At 41.5% G+C, this 23,447-nt stretch overlaps 2 protein-coding genes across 3 annotated transcripts in view; one reads left to right on the plus strand and one right to left on the minus strand.

The window, feature by feature from the left end:
* Window positions 1-7,865, plus strand: part of lrch1 (leucine-rich repeats and calponin homology (CH) domain containing 1) — a 55,536-nt gene extending 47,671 nt beyond the window's left edge. Inside the window, exon 18 of the mRNA XM_080019374.1 lies at window positions 6,900-7,865. Coding sequence (XP_079875500.1) covers window positions 6,900-7,016 — 117 coding nt within the window. The 3' untranslated portion in view covers window positions 7,017-7,865. The remainder of the gene's footprint in view (window positions 1-6,899) is intronic.
* A 5,157-nt stretch (window positions 7,866-13,022) lies between these two features.
* On the minus strand, window positions 13,023-19,832 carry esd (esterase D/formylglutathione hydrolase). 2 transcript variants are annotated; one of them, XM_080019707.1, is made up of 9 exons: window positions 19,767-19,832; window positions 18,728-18,801; window positions 18,506-18,594; window positions 18,277-18,375; window positions 16,384-16,508; window positions 15,340-15,459; window positions 14,365-14,463; window positions 13,655-13,822; window positions 13,023-13,319 (listed from the first exon to the last, which is right to left on the minus strand). In XM_080019707.1, exons 2-9 carry the CDS (start codon window positions 18,793-18,795, stop codon window positions 13,239-13,241), a joined length of 849 nt encoding a protein of 282 aa, XP_079875833.1. In that variant the 5' UTR covers window positions 18,796-18,801; window positions 19,767-19,832; the 3' UTR covers window positions 13,023-13,238. The 2 variants fall into 2 exon arrangements, with proteins under 2 accessions (XP_079875833.1, XP_079875832.1); XM_080019706.1 differs by lacking the exon at window positions 19,767-19,832 and adding an exon at window positions 19,271-19,540.
* Window positions 19,833-23,447: the final 3,615 nt, after the last annotated feature.

Below are 23,447 nucleotides of genomic sequence, written 5' to 3' on the forward strand. Positions count from 1 at the left end.
TTAGTGTTAGTACTGTATTCTAGGTGGTATTAATTGGTATTGGTGTTATTACAGTGTTATCAGTGTGAGTACAGTGTTACTATAGAAATGAAGCATGTGCCTCAGCAGCTCTGGATCTGTGATGTTCTCATGCACGTGGCTGCTCATCACACTGTTCGTAGCATCACCGCCGCTTCCTTCATGCTGCAGGAAGTGACCTTTGACCTCCTGGAGAAAGGTCACAGCGAGAGCTTGTTGTGTTGTGATTGTGAGCTGAGGAATCTGCTTGGAATTCACGTTGTACTTTGCTTCGTAAAAAACATTCTGATCCATCGCAACACGAGGGAGGACATGCTGTGGCCCCCTGCTGGCTGGCACCTGAGAGATACCAATCAGTATGTGTTTACACAGCAGGAAGTGCAGCTGCTCCACTTCCTGGCTCAGCAGGAACACCACATGTTGCTCTCAGGTGCTTCCATCTTGTAAAGGAAGCCGCACCCTGACGTTTGCTGGACCTGAATCCTGCTCCAAACCAACCTCCCGTGTTTTCCATCCACCCCGTGTAGTGCTGGTCTGTGATGGTGCAGCGATGCACAACACTGGAAACCAGTTGGACGTCCACTAAAGGAAATTGGAGCCCTGGTGGTGCCAGGAGCCTCCATGGCTGCTTGTGGCTTCACGTCTGTGTGTGTGTGTGTGTGTGTGTGTGTGAGTGTGTGTCGCACGCTAACAGCAACTAGACCCTCTAGCCAAGCGCTAACGGCAACTCGACCTACGAGCAAAACGCTAATGGCAACTAGACCCTCTAGCCAAGCGCTAATGGCAACTCGACCCACTAGCTACACGCTAATGGCAACTAGACCATCTAGCCAAGCGCTAACGGCAACTCGATCCACTAGCCACACACTAACGGCAACTAGACCAGTCAGCCGCGTGCTAACGGCAACTAGACCCACTATTCGCAAGCTAACGGCAACGTCTGCTGGAAGACAGCAATGCAACACCGCTTACGCTTCTGCAAGCTTTCCTGTATCACTAGGCACGCATCACCATCTGGGCCTGGGCTGCTACCTCAGGGAAGGTTGGGGGTTCTATTCCTTAGGGCGGTGTTTCCCAACCCTGTCCTCCGTGTTGAAGCGCCAGCTCTCCTCCTGCCACGCCTTCTCATGGCACTGATGTGAATCAAGTGTCGGAGCTAAAACCTGGAGGACAGGGAGAACTGGAGGACTGGGTTGGTAAACACCGCCCTAGAGTAAAGCAGTAACAGCTGCAGGGTCGAGGGTTCGATTCCTTCTCTCAGGGAGCAGCCAGGCCGGTCACTCGCTCGCTCTGCTCCTTTGGGCTAAACTGCCTTCTCTCTCCGCCCGGATCCCTCGTTTTCTCTTCCTCTTCTTCTTCTTCTCTCCTTCCTTTTGTCCTTTATCGTCTCTCTCTCTCTCTCTGTTTGTGTCTTTTTGTTTCTTGTCGTCGCTTCTCTTCTTCCTTTTCTTTGTTTCCTTCCTGTTCTCACTTCCTCTACTCTAGTCAACCTTTTTCTCTTCCTCTCTTCGTACACATACCCTCCACCTCCTCCCCTCCTCCACCTCCTTCCATTTCCTCCACCACCTTCTCCCCCCTCCTTCACCTCCTCTCCCTCCCCCCTCCTCCACCCGCACCATCAGTCGTTCCTCTGCTCTCCATACGACGTCCTCCAGTGCCGGCTGCGACCCCTGCACTGCACGGTGACGGCGCTGGTCGCCATGGAGACCGAACCGCCCGGAAGTGTCAGGCGGGACGACCGGAAGCGGGAAGTCCGGTCCGTGGCACCCCGGGAGCACGGGGGCCCCTCATTGGTCTGCGCCACCACCCAAACCCCGCCCCCGGCCTGGCAGGCCTGGGACCTGCTGGGCTCCAGCCTGGTCCACGTCTTCTGCCTGGTGCTGCTCTTCCTGGTCTACAGCTGGAGCGAGCGCAGCTAGCCGGCCCCTGGCCCCGCCCCCACGTCATGCCACGCCCACTTCCTGTCCTATGATCAGCATGAGTTCCCCTCACTTCCTCTACTTCCTGCTGTGTGTCTTCTTCTTCTTCTTCTTCTTCTTCATCCGTTGGTCTTTCTGGTGCCGACGACGCTGCTCGGAAACTTTGGCGCAATAATATGAAATAAACTTTATTGGAAGTTAAGTAGGAAGCTGGACTGAACTAGACTAGACTGGACTGGATTAGACTGGACTGGATTAGACCAGACTAGACTGGACTAGACTAGAGTAAACTAGACTGGACTGGACTGGATTAGACTGGACTGGATTAGACCAGACTAGACTGGACTAGACTAGAGTAAACTAGACTGGACTGGACTGGATTAGACTGGACTGGATTAGACTAGACTAGACTAGAGTAGACTAGACTGGACTGGACGGATTAGACTGGTCTACTCTAGTCTAAACTAGAGTAAAGTAGACTGGACAGGACTAGACTAGACTGGACCAGAATAGACTAGAGTAGACTGGACTATATTAGACTAGAGTAGACTAGACTGGACTGGACAAGACTGGACTGGATTAGACTAGACTAGACTAGACTGGATTAGACCAGACTAGACTAGAGTAGAGTAGACTGGACTGGACTGGACTGGACTAGACTAGACTGGATTAGACCAGACTGGACTGGACTGGACTAGACTAGACTGGGCTGGATTAGACCAGACTGGACTGGACTAGACTAGACTAGACTAGACTGGACTGGATTAGACCAGACTAGACTAGAGTAGACTAGACTGGACTGGACTTGACTAGACAGGACTGGATTAGACTAGACTGGATTAGACTAGACTGGACTGGACTGGACTAGACTGGACTGGATTAGACCAGACTAGACTAGAGTAGACTAGACTGGACTGGACTAGACTAGACTGGACTGGATTAGACTAGACTGGACTGAACTGGACGAGACTAGACTGGACTGGATTAGACCAGACTAGACTAGAGTAGACTAGACTGGACTGGACTGGACTAGACTAGACTGGACTGGATTAGACCAGACTGGACTGGACTGGACTGGACTAGACTAGACTAGACTGGACTGGATTAGACCAGACTGGACTGGACTGGACTAGACTAGACTAGACTAGACTAGACTAGACTGGACTGGATTAGACTAGACTGGACTGGATTAGACCAGACTAGAGTAGACTAGACTGGACTGGACTTGACTAGACTGGACTGGATTAGACTAGACTGGACTGGATTAGACTAGACTGGACTGGACTGAACTGGACTGGACTAGACTAGACTGAACTGGATTAGACCAGACTAGACTAGAGTAGACTAGACTGGACTGGACTTGACTAGACTGGACTGGACTGGATTAGACTAGACTGGACTGGACTGAACTGGACTGGACTGGAATAGACTAGACTGGACTGGATTAGACCAGACTAGACTAGAGTAGACTAGACTGGACTGGATTAGACTAGACTGGACTGAACTGGACGAGACTAGACTGGACCGGATTAGACCAGACTAGACTAGAGTAGACTAGACTGGACTGGACTGGACTAGACTGGACTGGATTAGACCAGACTGGACTGGACTGGACTGGACTAGACTAGACTGGACTGGATTAGACCAGACTAGACTGGACTAGACTAGAGTAAACTAGACTGGACTGGACTAGATTAGACTAGACTAGACTAGACTGGACTAGACTGGACTGGACGGATTCGACTGGTCTACTCTAGTCTAGAGTAAAGTAGACTGGACAGGACTAGACTAGACTGGACTGGAATAGACTAGAGTAGACTGGACAATATTGGACTAGAGTAGACTAGACTGGACTGGACAAGACTGGACTGGATTAGACTAGACTAGAGTAGACTAGACTGGACTGGACTGGACTGGACTAGATTAGACTGGACTGGATTAGACTAGACTAGACTGGACTAGACTGGACTATATTAGACTGGACTGGATTTGACTAGACTGGACTAGACTGGACTATATTAGACTAGAGTAGACTAGACTGGACTGGTTAGACTAGAGTAGACTGGACTAGACTAGAGTAGACTAGAGTAGACTGGACTAGACTAGAGTAGAGTAGACTAGACTGGACTGGACTAGACTGGACTGGACTGGCTCAGACTGGACTGGACTCAACTGGACTGGACTGGACTGGACTCTGCTAGACTAGACTAGGCTGGATTAGACCAGACTGGATTAGACTAGACTGCACTCATCTGGACTGGACTCGACTGGAATGCACTCGACTGGACTCGACTGGACCCGACTAGACTAGACTAGACTAGACTAGACTAGACTGTATTAGACTGGATTAGACTAGACTGGATTAGACTAGACTGCACTCGTCTGAACTGGACTAGACTGGACTCGACTGGAATGCACTCAACCGGACTGGACTGGACTGGACTAGATTTGAATGGACTGGACTAGACTAGACTAGACTGGACTGGACTGGGCTGGGCTGCCTCCAAACTGAGCCAGTTTAAGAAGCTGGCTCAGTTTGGAGGCTCCTGAGCCCATCACTCGGGTCCGGTCCCAACCTTGTTCTTCTGGGCTCCTCTAGAAGGAGGCTGGTGTGTTGCTCAGTACTGCACCACAACCATCTGTGTGTCTGTCACGCTGCACTTTGGAAGCAGGCGGGAGAAGCCTCCTGGTTATTATGGAACGGCTGCTGAGTGAAGCTCCGCCCACTCTGCAGCTTCAGCTCGTCCGGTCCAAACCGCACCGAGTCGGACGCCGAGTCCCATCCCCCCCCCCCTGGTGGTGACTTCACTTCCTGTTGATTTTGGGAGCGGTGACCCTGTCTCGGTGTTGCTTACAGCGCCATACACGCTGGTGCAGCACGCCTTCAGAAGTACCACGAAACACACGGAACCGGGTTGGAACCGGGTTGGAACCGGGTTGAGAGTGAGATGATTCATATTTTTACAAAATGTTGAAGTGAAAACTCAACAAGAGCACAATGTTTTCCATTTATAGTTTCATGTTTAAGGCTCTTAATACTAATTCACTAGATAGAGGATGGACATAACGTAATAGTATATTAGTTAATATTTATAATTGTTATTATTATTATTATTATTATTATTATTATCATTATCAGATAGTGAGCTTTAAGGACAGATGTTTATGTGGTTGTGATTTCTTTTTATTTCTGAGAACGCCCCCGTGTTCTCCTCTTTAAGAACATGAATGTTTCTGTTGATTTTGGATTATTAATCATATTATTATTGGTTATTGGCAGCATTCCTGTTGATCCCTGATATGCAACTTTTTGGGCGTGGCTCCTGTGAGGTGCTGCAGACATAGTGTGAAACTCAGCTCTTTCTGGGCTGTTTGTACCGGGCGTCAGGCTGCGTGGAGGAAGCTGAAATTAATTTAGAATTTTTAGTGATCCTCCGTTTTGGCCCCGATCAGAGTAAACAGCAGATGACATCATCGGCGTACCGTCCTCTGATTGGCTGATGACCACAGCTACTTCCTGCTTAACAAGCTCGTCTTCCTGTTTCCACACCGACGTCGATGTTGTCGTGAAACGGGGAGATTAGAAGCGTGTCAAAGCCAAGCGCTGCAGGCGTCCTCCTCCTGCAGGGGGCAGCACTGAGCACCGCCCGTTGAATCCACCAACAACATGTGAAACAGACACGAGCTCGTTCCAAAAAACCTTCAGTAAAATTGCGTCAATTCATCAAGAGGGAATTAAACATGAGTTTGTGGGACCAGATTTTACTATGTCAGTGTTTGACAGCGACGGTTGCCCAGTTGCCCCCGTACAACCAGATTTGGACCCATCGTCAGCCATCTTGTGCTGTCTGGTTGCTCCCTACTCAACGGTTTACCCAGACATCTGTCTCGAAAATGATCGAGCTCTCTATTGATTTTTATTCCGGCTTTTGATCTCGCTCAGTTATGAGACAATTATAACTTGGCAACAGCTTGTTAGAGTCGGCGTCGGGTCCCCTGCTCTGCGCTTCCAGTGCAAAGCTTCTTCTTTTTCCATGGACTTCCATTGAGTCGGAGGCTGTCTGGAGCTCCGCCCGGTGGCCGTCAGCTGAACTGCAGCTTGAAGCCTGTTGACCCAACACTGTTGAATCAACAGGCCGTGTGTGGCCCCCGGACCAGGGGTTTGAGACCTCTGGTGTAAACAGACTCCCAGCAGCTGCTCCCTCTGTCTCTCTCCATCAACGCTCAGTGCTGATTGGTCGATGTGTTTTTATGGCTCTGAGATAATAAATGTACAGTTTGGATCTTTACACTGTCTGTGTTACACACACACACACACACTGTTTAATTCTAATTCATTGTTTCTATTCGCTGCTTTCTGTTCCTCATCTACCTTTCCTCATCCCTCGTTCACTTCGTTCCTTCACCTCCTCCCCCCTCCCTGTCTCTCCTCCTCCCTCTCTCCCTGTCTCTCCTCCTCCCCCTCTACCTCCTCCCCCCTCTCTCTCTCCCTGTCTCTCCTCCTCCCCCTCTTCCTCCTCCCTCTCTCTCTCCCTGTCTCTCCTCCTCCCCCTCTACCTCCTCCCCCCTCTCTCTCTCCCTGTCTCTCCTCCTCCCCCTCTACCTCCTCCCCCCTCCCTGTCTCTCCTCCTCCCTCTCTCCCTGTCTCTCCTCCTCCCCCTCTACCTCCTCCCCCCTCTCTCTCTCCCTGTCTCTCCTCCTCCCCCTCTTCCTCCTCCCTCTCTCTCTCCCTGTCTCTCCTCCTCCCCCTCTACCTCCTCCCCCCTCTCTCTCTCCCTGTCTCTCCTCCCCCCTCCCTGTCTCTCCTCCTCCCCCTCTTCCTCCTCCCTCTCTCTCTCCCTGTCTCTCCCCCCCCCCCTCTCTCTCTCCCTGTCTCTCCTCCCCCCTCCCTGTCTCTCCTCCTCCCCCTCTACCTCCTCCCCCCTCTCTCTCTCCCTGTCTCTCCTCCCCCCTCTCTCTCAGGACAAGCTCTGCCTCCCCCACCACGTCCTGGAGGAGAAAGGTCTCCTGAAGGTCTGCGTCACTGTCCAGGCGCTGGTGGAGCTCCACAGCTCCACCCAGCATCCCCTCTTCACATGATGGAGACACACACACACACACACACACACACACACTCGGTGTAGCGCTTCAAGGCATGAACGTGCATGAAAAGTGAAGATGAAAAACAAGTGAAAAAGACCTTCACCTTCCTGGCTGCAGCTTTGACTGATCGACTGATGAATCGATCGATTGATCGATCGCTGAACCAATGCCATTAGAAATGGTCCCAAAAGTGCCGACTAAAGACCAACAGGGTCGTTCAGAACATGCAAACAAAAAAAAGCTACTTTTTGTCCCTGAGCAGCTGCCTTACTGTGTGGGTTCTATATGATGTAACTAGTAAATTCAAGTTAACTTAACTTAACTTAACTAAAGTAAATTCAACTTAACTCAACTAAATTCAAATAAACTTAACTTAACTTAACTAAAGTAAATTCAAGTTAACTTAAGTAAATTCAAGTTAACTTAACTTAAGTAAATTCCAGTTAACTAAACTTAACTAAATTCAAGTTAACTTAACTTAAGTAAATTCAAGTTAACTTAACTTAAGTAAAGTCAAGTTAACTTAACTTAACTAAAGAAAATCCAACTTAACTTAATTGAAGTAAATTCAATTTAACTTAAGTAATTTCAGATTAACTTAATTTAAGTAAATTCAAGTTAACTTAACTTATCTAAAGAAAATTAAACTTAACTTAATTTAAGTAAATTCAACTTAACTGAGCAGCTGCCTTACTGTGTGGGTTCTATATGATGTAACTAGTAAATTCAAGTTAACTTAACTTAAGTTAATTCAAGTTTACTTAACTTAAATAAATTCAAGTTAACTTAATTTAACTCTATTCAAGTTTACTTAACTTAAGTAAATTCAAGTTAACTTTACTTAAGTAAATTCAAGTTAACTTAACTTAAGTTAATTCAAGTTAACTTAAATAAATTCAAGTTAACTTAACTTAATTTAAGTAAATTCAATTTAACTTAACTTAAGTTAATTCAAGTTAACTTAAATAAATTCAAGTTAACTTAATTTAACTATATTCAAGTTTACTTAACTTAAGTAAATTCAAGTTAACTTAACTTATGTAAATTCAAGTTAACTTAAGTAAATTCAAGTTAACTTAACTGAAGTAAATTCAAGTTCACTTAAATGAACTAAAGTACTTTCAAGTTAACTAAAGTAAATTCAAGTTAACCTAAATTAACTTCATTTAAGCAAATTCAAGTTAACTTAATATAAGTAAATTCATGTTAACTTAACTTGGCTTAATTTAAGTCAATTCAAGTTAACTTCACTTAATTTAAGTCGATTGAAGTTAAATTCACTTAGCTTCATTTAAATAAATTCAAGTTAACTTAAGTCAATTACAGTTAACTTGATTAAATTAAAGTTAACCTAATTAAAGTAAAATCAACTTATCTTAACTTGGCTTAATTTAAGTCAATTCAAGTTAACTTCACTTAATTTAAGTCGATTCAAGTTAAATTCACTTAGCTTCATTTAAATAAATTCAAGTTAACTTAAGTCAATTACAGTTAACTTGATTAAATTAAAGTTAACCTAATTAAAGTAAAATCAACTTATCTTAACTTGGCTTAATTTAAGTCAATTCAAGTTAACTTCACTTAATTTAAGTCGATTCAAGTTAAATTCACTTAGCTTCATTTAAATAAATTCAAGTTAACTTAAGTCAATTACAGTTAACTTGATTAAATTAAAGTTAACCTAATTAAAGTAAAATCAACTTATCTTAACTTGGCTTAATTTAAGTCAATTCAACTTAACTTAATTTAAGTCAATTTACAGTGAAGAACATTTAAGTGAACTTAACATAGCGTAATTTAAGTAAATTTAACTTGAACAAACTTAATTGAAGTAAATTCAGATTAACTTAATTTGAGTAAATTCAAATTAACTTAACTGAATTTAAGTAAATTCAAATTTACTTAACTTAAGTTAACTTAATTTAAATAAATTAAATTTAGTTAAATTATATTTAATGAAATTAAGTTAAGTTACGTAATTTTACTTAATTTAAATAAATTCAAGTTAACTTAACTTTTTTTAATTTAAGTATATTCAAGTTAACTTAACTTTATTTAATTTAAGTATATTCAAGTTAACTTAAGTTAAATCAATTCAAGTAGTAAAACTGGTCTGTTCTGGTTGGGTCCCCTGCTCTACTGCTACTGTCTCCAACCTCCAAAACACGCTCAATTTGTAATAACTTGCCAAGATGCAATATATTTGACCTTTATTATTAGGTGAATATGCCACAAAATGTGGCTTATTACATGATGTAACATGATGTATTGAGTTATTACATGATGTAACATGATGTATTGAGTTATTACATGATGTAACGGCAGTTATTACATGATGTTATGGGTTATTACATGATTTAACAGGTAATTACATGATGTCACAACAGGTTATTACACCATGTCACAACGGGTTATTACATGATGTAACAACAGTTATTACGTGATTTAACAGGTTATTACATGATGTAACAACAGGTTATTACATGATTTAACAGGTTATTACATGATGTTATGGGTTATTACATGACTTTATGGGTTATTTCATGATGTTATGGGTTATTACATGACTTTATGGGTTATTACATGATATTATGGGTTATTACATGATGTAACAACAGGTTATTACATGATTTATTATGTTATTACATGATGTAATGCGTTTTTACATTATGTAACAACAGGTTATTACATGATGTGGCAGAAGGTATTGCATTTAAGATGTTTAGTAATATAAAAGGTGGTTATTTCGTTATAACTTTTACAAAATACGTTGGTCATTACTTTTTATGATGAATATGTAATAACTCAATGCATTATGTAATAACACCAACATTGCTCAAGTGATAACATTTTACTTGAAGATTCACAGACAAACAAAAACACATTGTCTCTATGCATTATTATTATTCCACAATAACATCTTGACACGGTATTAACCCTATTTTACAAAATGACACAAAACTTCTTGTGTTTTTCCTGGAAGATGTTTATTCCAGATGTTGTGGTTGCTCCGCCCCCTCCCTCCCTCCCTCCCCCCCTCCCCGTGGGGGGCGGCCTGGGACACGCCCTTCGTCTTCCTCCAAAACCTTCAGTTTGGCTCCGCAGCCAAAAGGGAGAATGAATAAGTTATTATGGTCTTCAAGGAATATTACACCTGCAGTTTTTTATTTAAAGGTATTTATGACATCAAAACTTTTGCTAAAACGAGTCTTTGGGTTGTATACATTGAAAGGTAAATTTCCTCAAAGTATTTTTCTCTAATATATTTTCGGTAAAGTGGTGTATATTTTCTGTGCTGTTTGGATGCTAATCCACGTGATGGAACTTGGTATTGATTACCTGATCAGCTCCATTCATCAAAGGTATTTTAGTTTCAACATCAGAGCTGATTCATAAATCGATCAATTGAACAAGAAGTTTTTGTGTAAAACACTAAGACTCAGATTGAAGCGTCTCCAGTTACTTGGACGTAGGGAGTGAAATACTGATCAACTTTATGACGTTATTGATTATTCACAAGCAGCTTTGAACGTCATATCCTGTACAATCAATACAAGTCTTTATACGTATACAGAAATAAATATAAAGATGTTATTTCTTCATTTTATATAATGATATAATTATGAAACAAATAATATCCGTCATTGTTTTCATGATTTCTATACATTTGCCTCTAAGTTCAAAGTCCCTCGTGCACTGTTTGAAAACTCACATCTTCAAATCTTCTCCATCATCTTCTAATGATCCTGAAAGGTTGGAAACCTGTTTGAACACGTTCTTACTGTACCTTTTGAACACTCCTCAACACTGTTGTTTTAACTCAGAACTCATCATATCTTCACAATCTGCACGACTCTGCAACCAAATCACCAAAATATCTGGAGGCAAAGTGAGAATTGAATCCATTTTGATGAGTTTTAGACACTAAACATTTTACAGCAACAAACCAACTTTCAGACCGAACCAGATCGTCACGGTCCAACGTGATTCGACTCCTCGAATCTCTTAAAGGTCAACGTCATTACATTGTGGTTACAATGTAATTACATTGTAATAACCCACATTGTGCAATAATTGTTGTAATTACATTGTCACTACAGTGTTACCTCATTGTAACTACAATGTAATTGCATTGTAATAACTGTAACTACATGATTACACTTAACTACATGTAATTACATTGAACTACATTGTTATTACATTTAACTACAGAGTAACTACATTGTAATTACGTTTTAATTACAGTCAAATGTCCATCTCATCCCTTTACGAATTGATAATGTTCAAAGTCTTAACTGCAGTTTTTTATTTAAAGGTATTTGATACTAAAACTTTTGTCAAAATGAATATTTGGGTTGTATACATTGAAAAGTAAATTTGCTAAAAGTATTTTTCTCTAATATATTTCCAGTGAAGTTGTGTATATTTTCTGTGCTGTTTGGATGCTAATCCCCTGATGGAACTTGGTATTGATTACCTGATCTGCTCCATTCATCAAAAATATTTTGCACTGTAATTCCACTGTAACTACAGTTAAATTCCAGTGTAAATACAGTGTAACTACAGTTTAACTGTAACAGTGTAATTACAGTTTGATTACAGTCAAATGTCCATTTCATCACCTTCGATATTGATAATGTTCAAAGTCTTAACTGCAGTTTTTTTTATTTAAAGGTTTAGAAATTGATCATTTTTGATCTGGTTCTCGTGTTTAGAATCAATAACACTTCTTCCAGCATCACTGTGCCAATCATCATGATTGATCGTCTCACCAAACCCGTGCAGATATTTTGTGTTTTCCAACATGGCCGCCGCTTCAAGTGCGTAACAGTGATCCTCACCTTCCTGTTGCCTGAGCCACGGTCCTCAGCTGCAGCTTCTCACCTCTCACCTTGTGTTTCCATCGCTTCCTCCAAGGCTTTCAAACACAACCTGCACTTTAAACTATTTACATTTCCTTGTTTTGGCAACAGCTTTTCCAGGATTTATAAAGTCAAAGTCCTTGTAAAAGCCTATTTTTTTACAAGGACGCTGGTCCTCATATAGGCCTGTTTTTATGTAGGACTTTGGATCAGAACCACTTTGTTGCGTCCTCACGTTGGATCAATTTGATGTAAATGTGTAAATGTTTTGGGTGTCGAGCAGCTTTTCTATGTTTCCACTTTTGTAGATATTCCTAAAAACGCAGCTTTGTACAAACTGTTTTGTACGTTTTTCGGGAGATGAATTTTTCTGTGACTTTTTTCCGTGTTTGTGTGACTTGGTTTTGTGAAGCATGAAATGTCCCTCGGAGGCTTCCTTCCGTACCTGCTGTACAGTTTCTCTCACCAGTAAAACACCTGAGCTGTGGAACGTCTCCTGTCAGAACTTCACTTCCGCCTTTAGCCAGGGTTCCCAAAGCACCGGCCCGAGGCCCGCATGCAGCCCACTTCATGTTTAGAATGGGGGCCGCTACTTGTGACCGCAGACAAACTTTAAAATCACAAAAATTCATTAATCTAGGGAATTTGACTTTGTTTTCAGAATGTAAAACATAAAATACAATAGCATATATATTAGAACATTTTTTTCATTTTATCATTTTTTTACTATTTAGTGATTTTATATAAACCAAATTAAAAACGGGACAATTTTCTGCTGGTTCTGTATCTCCTTAAAGAGTCGTTAAATATTGTTAAATTTGGATGTATATATATATATATATATATATATATATATATATATATCTATCTAATTGTCAGCATAAACATTTTGTCTTATTTCATTTATATACTGAAAGTGCAACATTTGGGATTTTAAAATTGATTTCATCATTCATCGCTTCAGGCCTAGCGCATAGAGCTTATTGTGCGTAATCACCGGGTGTCATGACATTTCACTGCATATATGTACGACTTTGTATATGTATGTGACAAATATTCTCTTGAACTTGAACTTGTAGCGAGGGATACGAGGGAGGTGTGAGGCGGTGCCCGCGGCAAGGATCACAAACAGTCAAACACGTTCCACAACCAAAGATTTTATTCAGAAAATGGCAGTTGAACCGAATGAAGTCAAACTGATCGATATGATCGGTTCTGATTGTTCCTTAACTCAAAACATCAATCCTGACACCGATTTATTTCACCTTAAATTCAACTTTAGATCTTAATTTGAGGCACTAAGTTCTGCAGAGCACTAAAGATTTGGTGTTGAGACATTGAGGAGCGTGCACGGGGCTCAGGCGTTGAGGTACTTGGCGTGGTGCTTGATGTGGTCGCCGATGAAGGAGAAGATGAAGAAGAAGCTGTGATCGTAGCCCTGGAGCAGGAGGAGAAGGAATGCTAACTTGTTGTTAGCTCAATGCATGGTCGCAGAGGGGATCAGCTAGCCTAGCTTCAGGGAAATGGAACTTCCTCAAACACAGTTATTTAAGAGATGAATCCACAACTACGCAAACTTTCCCTTTAGCCAACCACGGTGATCTCCACACGCGGAGGGCTTTACCCACAATGCATCGGCCACTCTCTTAAAACCAACCGCGGCAGCGTGTGGATTTATTCAATCACAGAACGGAAAGTACGACCTCTGGTGGCCATCGAGGGGAGTGCAGCTTACAAAGGTAGAACAAGGTGAGCCCCCCCCCCCCCTCCTACCGGCTGCAGTCTGAACACCAGGGGGATCTTCTTTTCGGCGCAGGCGGCGATCAGGTTGTCCGGCAGCAGCTGACTGGACGACAGGAACTGGTCGTCCCGCCCCTGGTCGACCAGGACGTCCAGCAGGGGGCCGGCGTAGGAGGCGGCCAGGACCGTGGCGTCATACGCCTGCGAGGACCAGGAGACACGCCCGGACGCAAAGCAGCCGCCGTTAGAGCGACGCCGCTGAAGCTGCAATTCAGCTCACGGCCACTAGGCCGAGCTCCTGGAAATTTATCTGGAGCTGAGTGGAAGTCAATGGAGAAAAGGAAACGTTCTCCCTGCAAACACGGATCAGGACCGACACGTGGTTGCCAGGTTGCCAAACGTGCCTCAGCTGGCAGAACGGTTGCCCGATTTTAATCTTTTTACAAGCGTAGAATCGAGTGATAACGATCCTGTATCATTCTAATCCATTTGTCTAATTTTTACTAATTTATTTCCTTATTTTTACATCAGAAAAAAAAGTCCCTGGTTCCTTCGCCCGAATTTGGAAGTTCTGGCTCCGTTTCCTGTTGCCAAGATGGTGGCGTGAAGCCAAAGTGGAGACTTGAAACGGTCTCTTCAGAAACCAGCAGGTGACAAACTTAACACCAGAGATATTCTAGTTATGAATAGATAATAATAGTTATGAATAGAGATATTTCACTTCATCAAGTCGTCAGTCTTACCTCCCATGTGGACTTGTCGTTGCCAAGGTAACCAGTGAAGGCTTTCTGACCCCAAGCGCACTGCATGGGGTTACAGATCGGAGCGAAGGCAGAGACAGACTGAGAGAGAGACAGAGGGGGAGAGAGAGGGAGACAGACAGAACATACATTTTTATTTCCCAGATCTGATCAGTTCTCAGCTGCACAAAATAAAAACGGAGGTGGTGGTGCCGTGCCCCGCCCCCTTCGGGCCCCGCCCCCACACTGTTTCTACTTGTTTTAGGAGGATCGGGCCTCACGGTGAGCCCTGTTCCATTCACACATAGATCTATCATTCCTCACTGAGACGTCACCTCTGTTCCTTTTGTAAACTTCCACCTCTTCGTGCTGCTGTTTTGTTTTCCTGACACTGAAAACAAAACAACTGGACTTGACGACCTCAGGGGACTGACGGGTTCTGAGGCTTCTACTCGTCCACATTTCGGGGAAAAGCCCCGTTATACTGAACGTGGCATCGGCTCCTTTGGATCTGTCGTCTGAACGAGCGTGACTACGACGCCGAGCAGCCAGGTCGACACGGCGCATCCACCTTAGCCCAACGTGAAGGAGCACCCGGAGACCAGGCCTGGACCGTGATGTCACAAAGATCCAAACTCATCAGGGTTACCTGATGAGTCCACAAAATTTGCAATGGTTTTTCACTCATTCCTGCTCCACGTGTAGAACGGTGTGGCTCAAACTTGCACCACAAGATGTCTGAACCGCCCCAGTTCCAACCAGACCTCAACCATGTCAGTGGGTGTTCTGCAGGCTGGACCCCCAATAATAATAATAATAATAATAATAATAATAATAATAATAATAAAATAACAATAATAATAATAATAAAACAACAATAACAATAAAATAACAATAATAATAATAATAATAATAATAACAATAATAATATAATAATAATAATAATAATAATAATAATAATAATAATAATAATAATACCTTGTACTTCCCAGGGTTCCTCAGGGCGCAGACCAGTGCCCCGTGCCCCCCCATGGAGTGACCAGAGACGGACATCTTGTCGGGGATGGTGGGGAAGTTAGAGTTGATCAACTGGGGCAACTGGGAGGATGGAGAGAGATAGAGAGAGAGAGAGAGAGACAGACAGAGATATAGATAACACATACAGTACAGTTTTATTTCCCAAAACTGATCCAAACTGCATAGCAGTGTTGTTTATAGACGTAAAATATGAATTTATTTAATGTATATTTTTAATGTCCTGAAAGTCCAAATGAAATAATATAACATGAAAAAATACAATAACATAATAATATATAATAAACCATAATATAATAAAGTACAATATTATATTATATACTATAATATAGTATCATTTTAAAAAGTATAATGTAGTATAGTATAATATAGTATAAGGGGAGGCGCCACAATCGCGATTCTGGGTCCTATAATTATATAATTGAATTAATTGACTGTGATCTATATTTAATACAAACAGTCAATTAATTCTATTATATAATTATAGGACCCAGAATCGCGATTGTGGCGCCTCCCCTTGCGGCTGCCTGCGCGAGCACCTTGTGTCGATTACGCACATTTTGGTATTTTTTAGTATTTATAGAGCTTATTGTGCGTAATCACCGGGTGTCATGACATTTCACTGCATATATGTATGAACGTATGTATATGTATGTGACAAATAATCTCTTGAACTTGAACTTGAATATAGTATTATATAGTATAATGTTATATAATTTAGTATAATATAGTATAATATAATATAGTAAAATATAGTATAATATAATATAGTAAAATATAGTATAATATAGCAAAATATAGTATAATAGAATATAATACAATATAGTATAATATAATATAATATAGTATAATATAGTATAATATAAAATAGTATAATATAATATAATATAGTATAATATAATATAGTAAAATATAGTATAATACAATATAATAGAATATAGTATAATATAATAAAATATAGTATAATAGAATATAATCTGCCCCCACCTCCTCAGTGACGTAGTCGTACATGCGGTAGTTCTTCTTCCACGGATCTTCTGTAGCGTTGACGTAGAATCCGGCTCCGGTTCCAAAATCCCAGTTTTCATCCTCACCCTCGATGTTACAGCCGCCTGGAAAACACGGAGGAGACGCAGTTTTAACTCCACCTGCTCGGGTGGAGGAGGTGAGACACGAGGAGGAGCAGGAACATGTTAATATTATTTAAAGGTAGAGTTTGATGTGATGGATTCCTTCTACTGCTTTTTAGAGGTCAGTGCTTTTCATATGTCAAACAAATACATACATACAGTGGGGCAAAAAAGTATTTAGTCAGCCACCAATTGTGCAAGTTCTCCCACTTAAAAAGATGAGAGAGGCCTGTAATTTTCATCATAGGTTCACTTCAACTATGAGAGACAGAATGGGGGGAAAGAATCCAGGAAGTCACATTGTAGGATTTTTAATGAATTAATTGGTGAATTCCTCGGTAAAATAAGTATTTGGTCACCTACAAACAAGCAAGATTTCTGGCTTTCACAGACCTGTAACTTTTTCTTTAAGAGGCTTCTCTGTCCTCCACTCGTTACCTGTATTAATGGCACCTGTTTGAACTCGTTATCAGTATAAAAGACACCTGTCACAACCTCAAACAGTCACACTCCAAACTCCACTATGGCCAAGACCAAAGAGCTGTCAAAGGACACCAGAAACAAAATTGTAGACCTGCACCAGGCTGGGAAGACTGAATCTGCAATAGGTAAGCAGCTTGTTGTGAAGAAATCAACTGTGGGAGCAATTATTAGAAAATGGAAGACATACAAGACCACTGATAATCTCCCTCCATCTGGGGCTCCACGCAAGATCTCACCCCGTGGGGTCAAAATGTTCACAAGAACGGTGAGCAAACATCCCAGAACCACACGGGGGGACCTAGTGAATGACCTGCAGAGAGCTGGGACCAAAGTAACAAAGGCTACCATCAGTAACACACTACGCCGCCAGGGACTCAAATCCTGCAGTGCCAGACGTGTCCCCCTGCTTAAGCCAGTACATGTCCAGGCCCGTCTGAAGTTTGCTAGAGAGCATTTGGATGATCCAGAAGAGGATTGGGAGAATGTCATATGGTCAGATGAAACCAAAATAGAACTTTTTGGTAAAAACTCAACTTGTCGTGTTTGGAGGAGAAAGAAAGCTGAGTTGCATCCAAAGAACACCATACCTACTGTGAAGCATGGGGGTGGAAACATCATGCTTTGGGGCTGTTTTTCTGCAAAGGGACCAGGACGACTGATCCGTGTAAAGGAAAGAATGAATGGGGCCATGTATCGTGAGATTTTGAGTGAAAACCTCCTTCCATCAGCAAGGGCATTGAAGATGAAACGTGGCTGAAAATACTTTTTTGCTCCACTGTATGTCAATAATAAGTGTGATGACCTTGTGACGTGGCTGCCTGCACAGGCAGTTGATCTGTAAACACTCTATCCAATGAACATAACTATATTCACTCGATTTTGTACCCCCACTTTGTACGACCTTTTTGAGTCTTATTTGATTTTGTTTTAGGAATCAGTTAGTTTCAGTGAGTTGCTAGGTAGGAATTAGATTAGATATTATGTTTGCTTTAGTCACTATTGTTCATAATCTCCAGGTGCGTTGCAAAGACATTTCATTGCAAATACGTATGAAAGTATGTATACGTATGAAAGTATGTATATGTATGAAAGTATGTATACGTCTGTATACGTATGTGACGAATAAACCTCTTGAATCTTGTCCTCTGTATGTTTAGAAACTCAACATGTCATCATCCGACGTCCAAGGAAAAGGTTAAAGTTCAAACTTAAAAGACGTCAAATAAACAAGTAAAAAAAACGAAATAATGAGTTTATTAATAATCACGGGGGCTGGTGTCCGGGGCGACGACAATGATGCCTTGCTCAGCGGCCGCCTGCTGGGCACCGGCCTTAGTGATGAAGTTCTGCTCCGTGCACGTCAGTCCTACACACACACACACACACACACACACACACACACACACACACACACACACACACACACACAATTAAAACTAATCAGAAAATCAACACAACAGAGGTAAACAATCCCTGCAGCACCTGGTTCCACTCACCAGACAACCAGTACAGAACTGGACACTTGTCGCTCTCGGCTTTGGGAGGAAGATAAACTGCAAACTTCATCTTGCATTTCAGCTCCGAGCTGCAGGGAAACCAGGAGGTAATCAATAAACCAGGAGGTAATCAATAAACCAGGAGGTAATCAATAAACCAGGAGGTAATCAATAAACCAGGAGGTAATCAATAAACCAGGAGGTGTGTGTGTGTGTGTTCACCTGTCGTGCTCAAACACCTTCTGGAAACCTCCACAACACTTGTTGGAGGAGATGAGAGTCAGCATCATGTTGTTCTGCAGGAGAATCCACACTTTGATTGATGACATCATCAAGTCATATTATACATACACATTATGGCTCATCTCAAGCCTCGGTGAAAGGGTGGAGGGAGCAGCAGGTTCAGGTGCCACACCTCCACCTCCACGAGGCAGCCGCTCCCGTAGAGGCCCGGCACGGTTTTGACCAGACTCCTCGTCCAACTCCTCCTGATCCCCTGGAGCGGATGCTGACGGGGGTCAGGAGGGCGGAGCGGCCTGGCACCCAAACAAGGCCAGAGGACGGGGCGGCGCTCCTCCTCCTCTACGCCCTCCCCCAGGAGCCCCGTCGGCCCTCGGCGCCGCGAGGGGCGACCGGGGAGGAGGCGATGGAGGAGGATTCTGAGCGGCGGAGGCAGATCGGACGGAGACTGCGTGGTTGGTGCTTCTGTCTCCTGCGTGATGGAGGTTGAACAAGCCACGAGGACGTTTGACCAGGTGCATATACCTGGGGGGCGGGGCCTTCGATGGGGGCGGGGCAAGTTGAGACTTGGTTGAAAGGAGCAGCTGTTTGGAGACAGTTTGAGGTGGAGTAGGACCTCCACCCGGAAACCAAGTCCAACAGCCACAGAAAGCCTCCTCCCCCTCTTCTTCTACTTCCTGGCCGTTGTTCATCTTTCCTCTGCACTTGAATGACGTCATCCTCCCACACACTGACACTGACTGGAGCCATAACAACCGTCAAACGTGACGTTCCCTGTTGTACAAGCACAACTTTACGACTGGAAAACAAATTAAATCCAATAAGTAAAAAGTGACCTCATCACTCTACTTTCAGGTGACGTCAGGGCTTTTAAGGGGCGTGGTGGGGTTCCAAACAACGTCATTTAGATATGATCATGTTTATACGTGCGTCAGAATAATAATAATAATAATAATAATAAGTCAGATAACTAATACAGTTCCAGAGCTGTTTCACGGTTGATTTTAAACGTGATACTCACCTCGTTACGACGTAGATCTGACGCACGAGCTGCTGCAAAGTCCAACAGGGCGTCCGGCGCCGCCTCATGACGTCACCAACGTGCCCGCTACTTGCGGGTTGCCAGGTCCCGGAATAGGACGCGGATGTGTTTACAACTTGGACGCTGCACAAGCGGTGAGTTACCCGGATGTTGGGCCCCTGACGCTGCTCTCAGCTCCAACATTGTTAAAAACGAGTTTATTATTAATTTGAATTCATATGATTTAATTGAATGTTTATTATTAAAATGTAGTTTTATTTATATTATTTAATTTCATGTTTATCATTGAAATGTAGTTTATGTAGTTACTTTAAACTGAATATAATGTAATTTACTCAGGAGTTTGTTTTTAATCTTGATTCATCTTTGTAGTATTTTCTCACAGATTTTAAAGTTTCTTATGGTCTTTTCACCAAACATTATATCAGATTGTATTTTGTTATTCGTGGATGAAATACATACATTACAGAAAGTTTCTGTATTTCCTGCCAAAAAAATACGATATTTTTTAATAAATAACAAGTCGATTTAATACCGGAAGGCACATTATATATGTATTGAACTTGATTCAACAGAAACCTGTGTTTTGATCCTCTGTGTTTGACGTTTATTATTCTTTTTAATACATTAAAGTCTTCAACAGAATCCACATTGAACCACCAGGTGGAGGTGTTGGTCCAGTCAGAAGTTACACATCAGAGATATTACAGGCTGTCTACCTGTCTGTCTGTCAGTCTTTCTGTCTGTCTGCCTGCCTGCTTGCCTGCCTGTCTGTCTGCCTGTCCCAGAGGTTGTTTATTGATGATATCTGTCTCTCTGGTGTGGAGTGCAACTTTCATTGTGTATTTTTATAGTATATCAACATGAGACACATCAAAGTTACTGAATAATAACTCACACGTACACACCCATGACTATAAAACCCTGGGATTTTTATTATTATTATAGAATTTTTATTATTGTAATAATGATATTATTATTATTATTATTATTATTATTATTATTATTATTATTATTATTATTATTATTATAGAATTTTTATTATTGTAATAATGATATTATTATTATTATTATTATTATTATTATTATTATTATTATAGAATTTTTATTATTGTAATAATGATATTATTATTATTATTATTATTATTATTATTATTATTATTATTATTATTATTATATAATTTTTATTATTGTAATAATGATATTATTATTATTATTATTATTATTATTATTATTATTATTATTATTATAGAATTTTTATTATTGTAATAATGATATTATTATTATTATTATTATTATTATTATTATATTGTAGTTATAATAATATTATAATTATAATATTAGAATTAGAATTTGAATATAATAATAATATTAATGATAATAATAATAATTATTATTATTATTGTAGTGACAATAAAGAACAGAGTGCTGGTTTTATTAAACTACGCAGCAGGAAATAGAGCGTGAAGGATCTCCACCCAGATCCTGGACCCCTCCTCCCGGTCATCATCATCCCTGCCCAGCCCTGCTCCATCCCTACCTGACCGGGTCCCCCGGCCAGCTCCACCGTGTGGGCTAATAAACGTCCTTCGTCTGCCTCCCGTCTCCCCGTGTCGTGAATTTGGTTCTCTCCTAGCCCTGGTCGTGACAATGTCACTCTATGTCACTCTGTCTCTCTGTGTTTCTACAAATGTCCCTCTACGTCCCTCTATGTCTCTCTGCATTTCTATGTCCCTCTATGTTTCTATGTCACTGTATGTCTCTCTATGTCTCAGTCAAGTCACACTTTATTTATAGAGCGCATTTCATACCAGGGCAACACAATGCACTTCACAAAGAAATACAAAAAAGAAAGAGAGAACGTAGTTCTCAATAGCCATCCTCACCCCTGCCTGTCTCACTCCTCCAATTACCTCCACCCAGGTCCGGTCCTGTCTCCCTGTCTCTAATTGGACGGAGGAGTGGCGCCCGGTCCCCAGGAGACACCGGGTCCCCACAAGGACTCTTCATGGAAACTCTGCTCTCTCAGTGTTAAAAACGGTAATTAGAGGTGAGGACCCTCGGCCGTCATTATGGGATGGATTTCGATGTTTAAGGAGGAACAGAAAATGGGAAAAATTAATTGAGATTTATTCCAAAATAAAGGTAGGATTGTAACAAGGGGTGAATACTTTTTTGACATTATTATTTTTTTAATTGCTGTTGTTTTAATTGTTTCAAAATGTGTTCATTTATTTTCAGGGCTTCGCCGAAAAATAACGACAAAACAATGAAACTCAACGATCTAAAAACGAACAAATACAATAAATTCAGAATGTCGGTATTTCTTGTTTTTTAGACTGTTAAGCTTTCCTCTGCTACTGGTGGATTCCATTTCATTTTTTTATATATATTTTTGCACAACAACTACACTGTGAATAATTCTGTCGACATAAATAGATTCTGAGGAACTCCATGAATAAAAATACTGAGAATGAATACTTTTAGGAAACTTAAAAGAGGAATAAAGTTTTTTATTTCCAGAGTGTTTGTGTTGGAATGAAAAGCTGCACAGTGTGTATTCCAAGACATTAAGAGGAAATTGCTTTTGTCACATTTAAGTTCAAGTTCAAGAGATTATTTGTCACATACATATACCTACGGTCATAACATATATACAGTGAAATTTAGTGTAAAACACAGAGAAACAAAACAGAGTGAGGCTGCAACCAAGTCACCAGAGCGATGGAGAAACAGCAGGAGCCGATCAGCTCTGGGTCCCATAGATCCCACTGATTGACCTACAATCGCATGCTGATCAATATTAATGTGTGTGTGTGTGTGTGTGTGTGTGTATATATATTTAGCTTGGGCAGCAATACACGGGGTCCAGTTTAGTCGTGTTAGGTACGTGTTACAGTTTTCGGGGGGCTCTGAAACGCAGCACGGGTTACAATTTTCCGAGTTCACCTTGAACGCCGCATCTGCTCCTCCGGTCTGACAGTTACTCGTCTCGCAGAGCAACCACCTTGCGCTCTACAGGGCACAACGCGTTTGGAGTCTCCGAGCTGTAAATCATCCTCTTAACGTTGACAGATATGGTGAACTAACACTTACATCGAAAGTTCTCTCATTTGTGTTTTTTTCACAGTACGACTGGATTTTTGTACAATTGCCTCTTTATGGTCTTAGACTTTGGGCTATTCTTTTGGCATCTGGAACAATAACAAAAACAAACATTGTAATTACTTTGCATAACAATGATAATGAATAGATATTGTTTAATAAGCATAATAAATACATGTTAGTTGTAATTAGTACGCCATTGTATTTTTTCTGTTAATAACCTAAAATTGTAAAATTCTGTTTAATTGATGACTTGTCTACATTATAATGCAGACAACATTTATGGAACTTTAACATGAATTTCTCATTAGAATTATTATGAAAGAACTTGTCAAAACTGAACTCTTTGTCTTTTCATTTAAATCTGCTACGTTTATCTGTAGGAAACTGTTTATTCATGAAGTTTCTTTAAAACAAGGTTATTTTTGACCTTAATCCAAACCTTTTCATTATAGTAACTAATTGTGGTGTGGGGTTGCCGTGGTTTGAGCAGCCACACCTGACCTTGATCCAGGTGATTGGGTCGGGTGTTGCTCATTGGTTGGTCTAACGAGC

The sequence above is a fragment of the Zeus faber genome, assembly GCF_960531495.2.
Source record: "Zeus faber genome assembly, chromosome: 18".
NCBI lineage: Eukaryota > Metazoa > Chordata > Actinopteri > Zeiformes > Zeidae > Zeus > Zeus faber.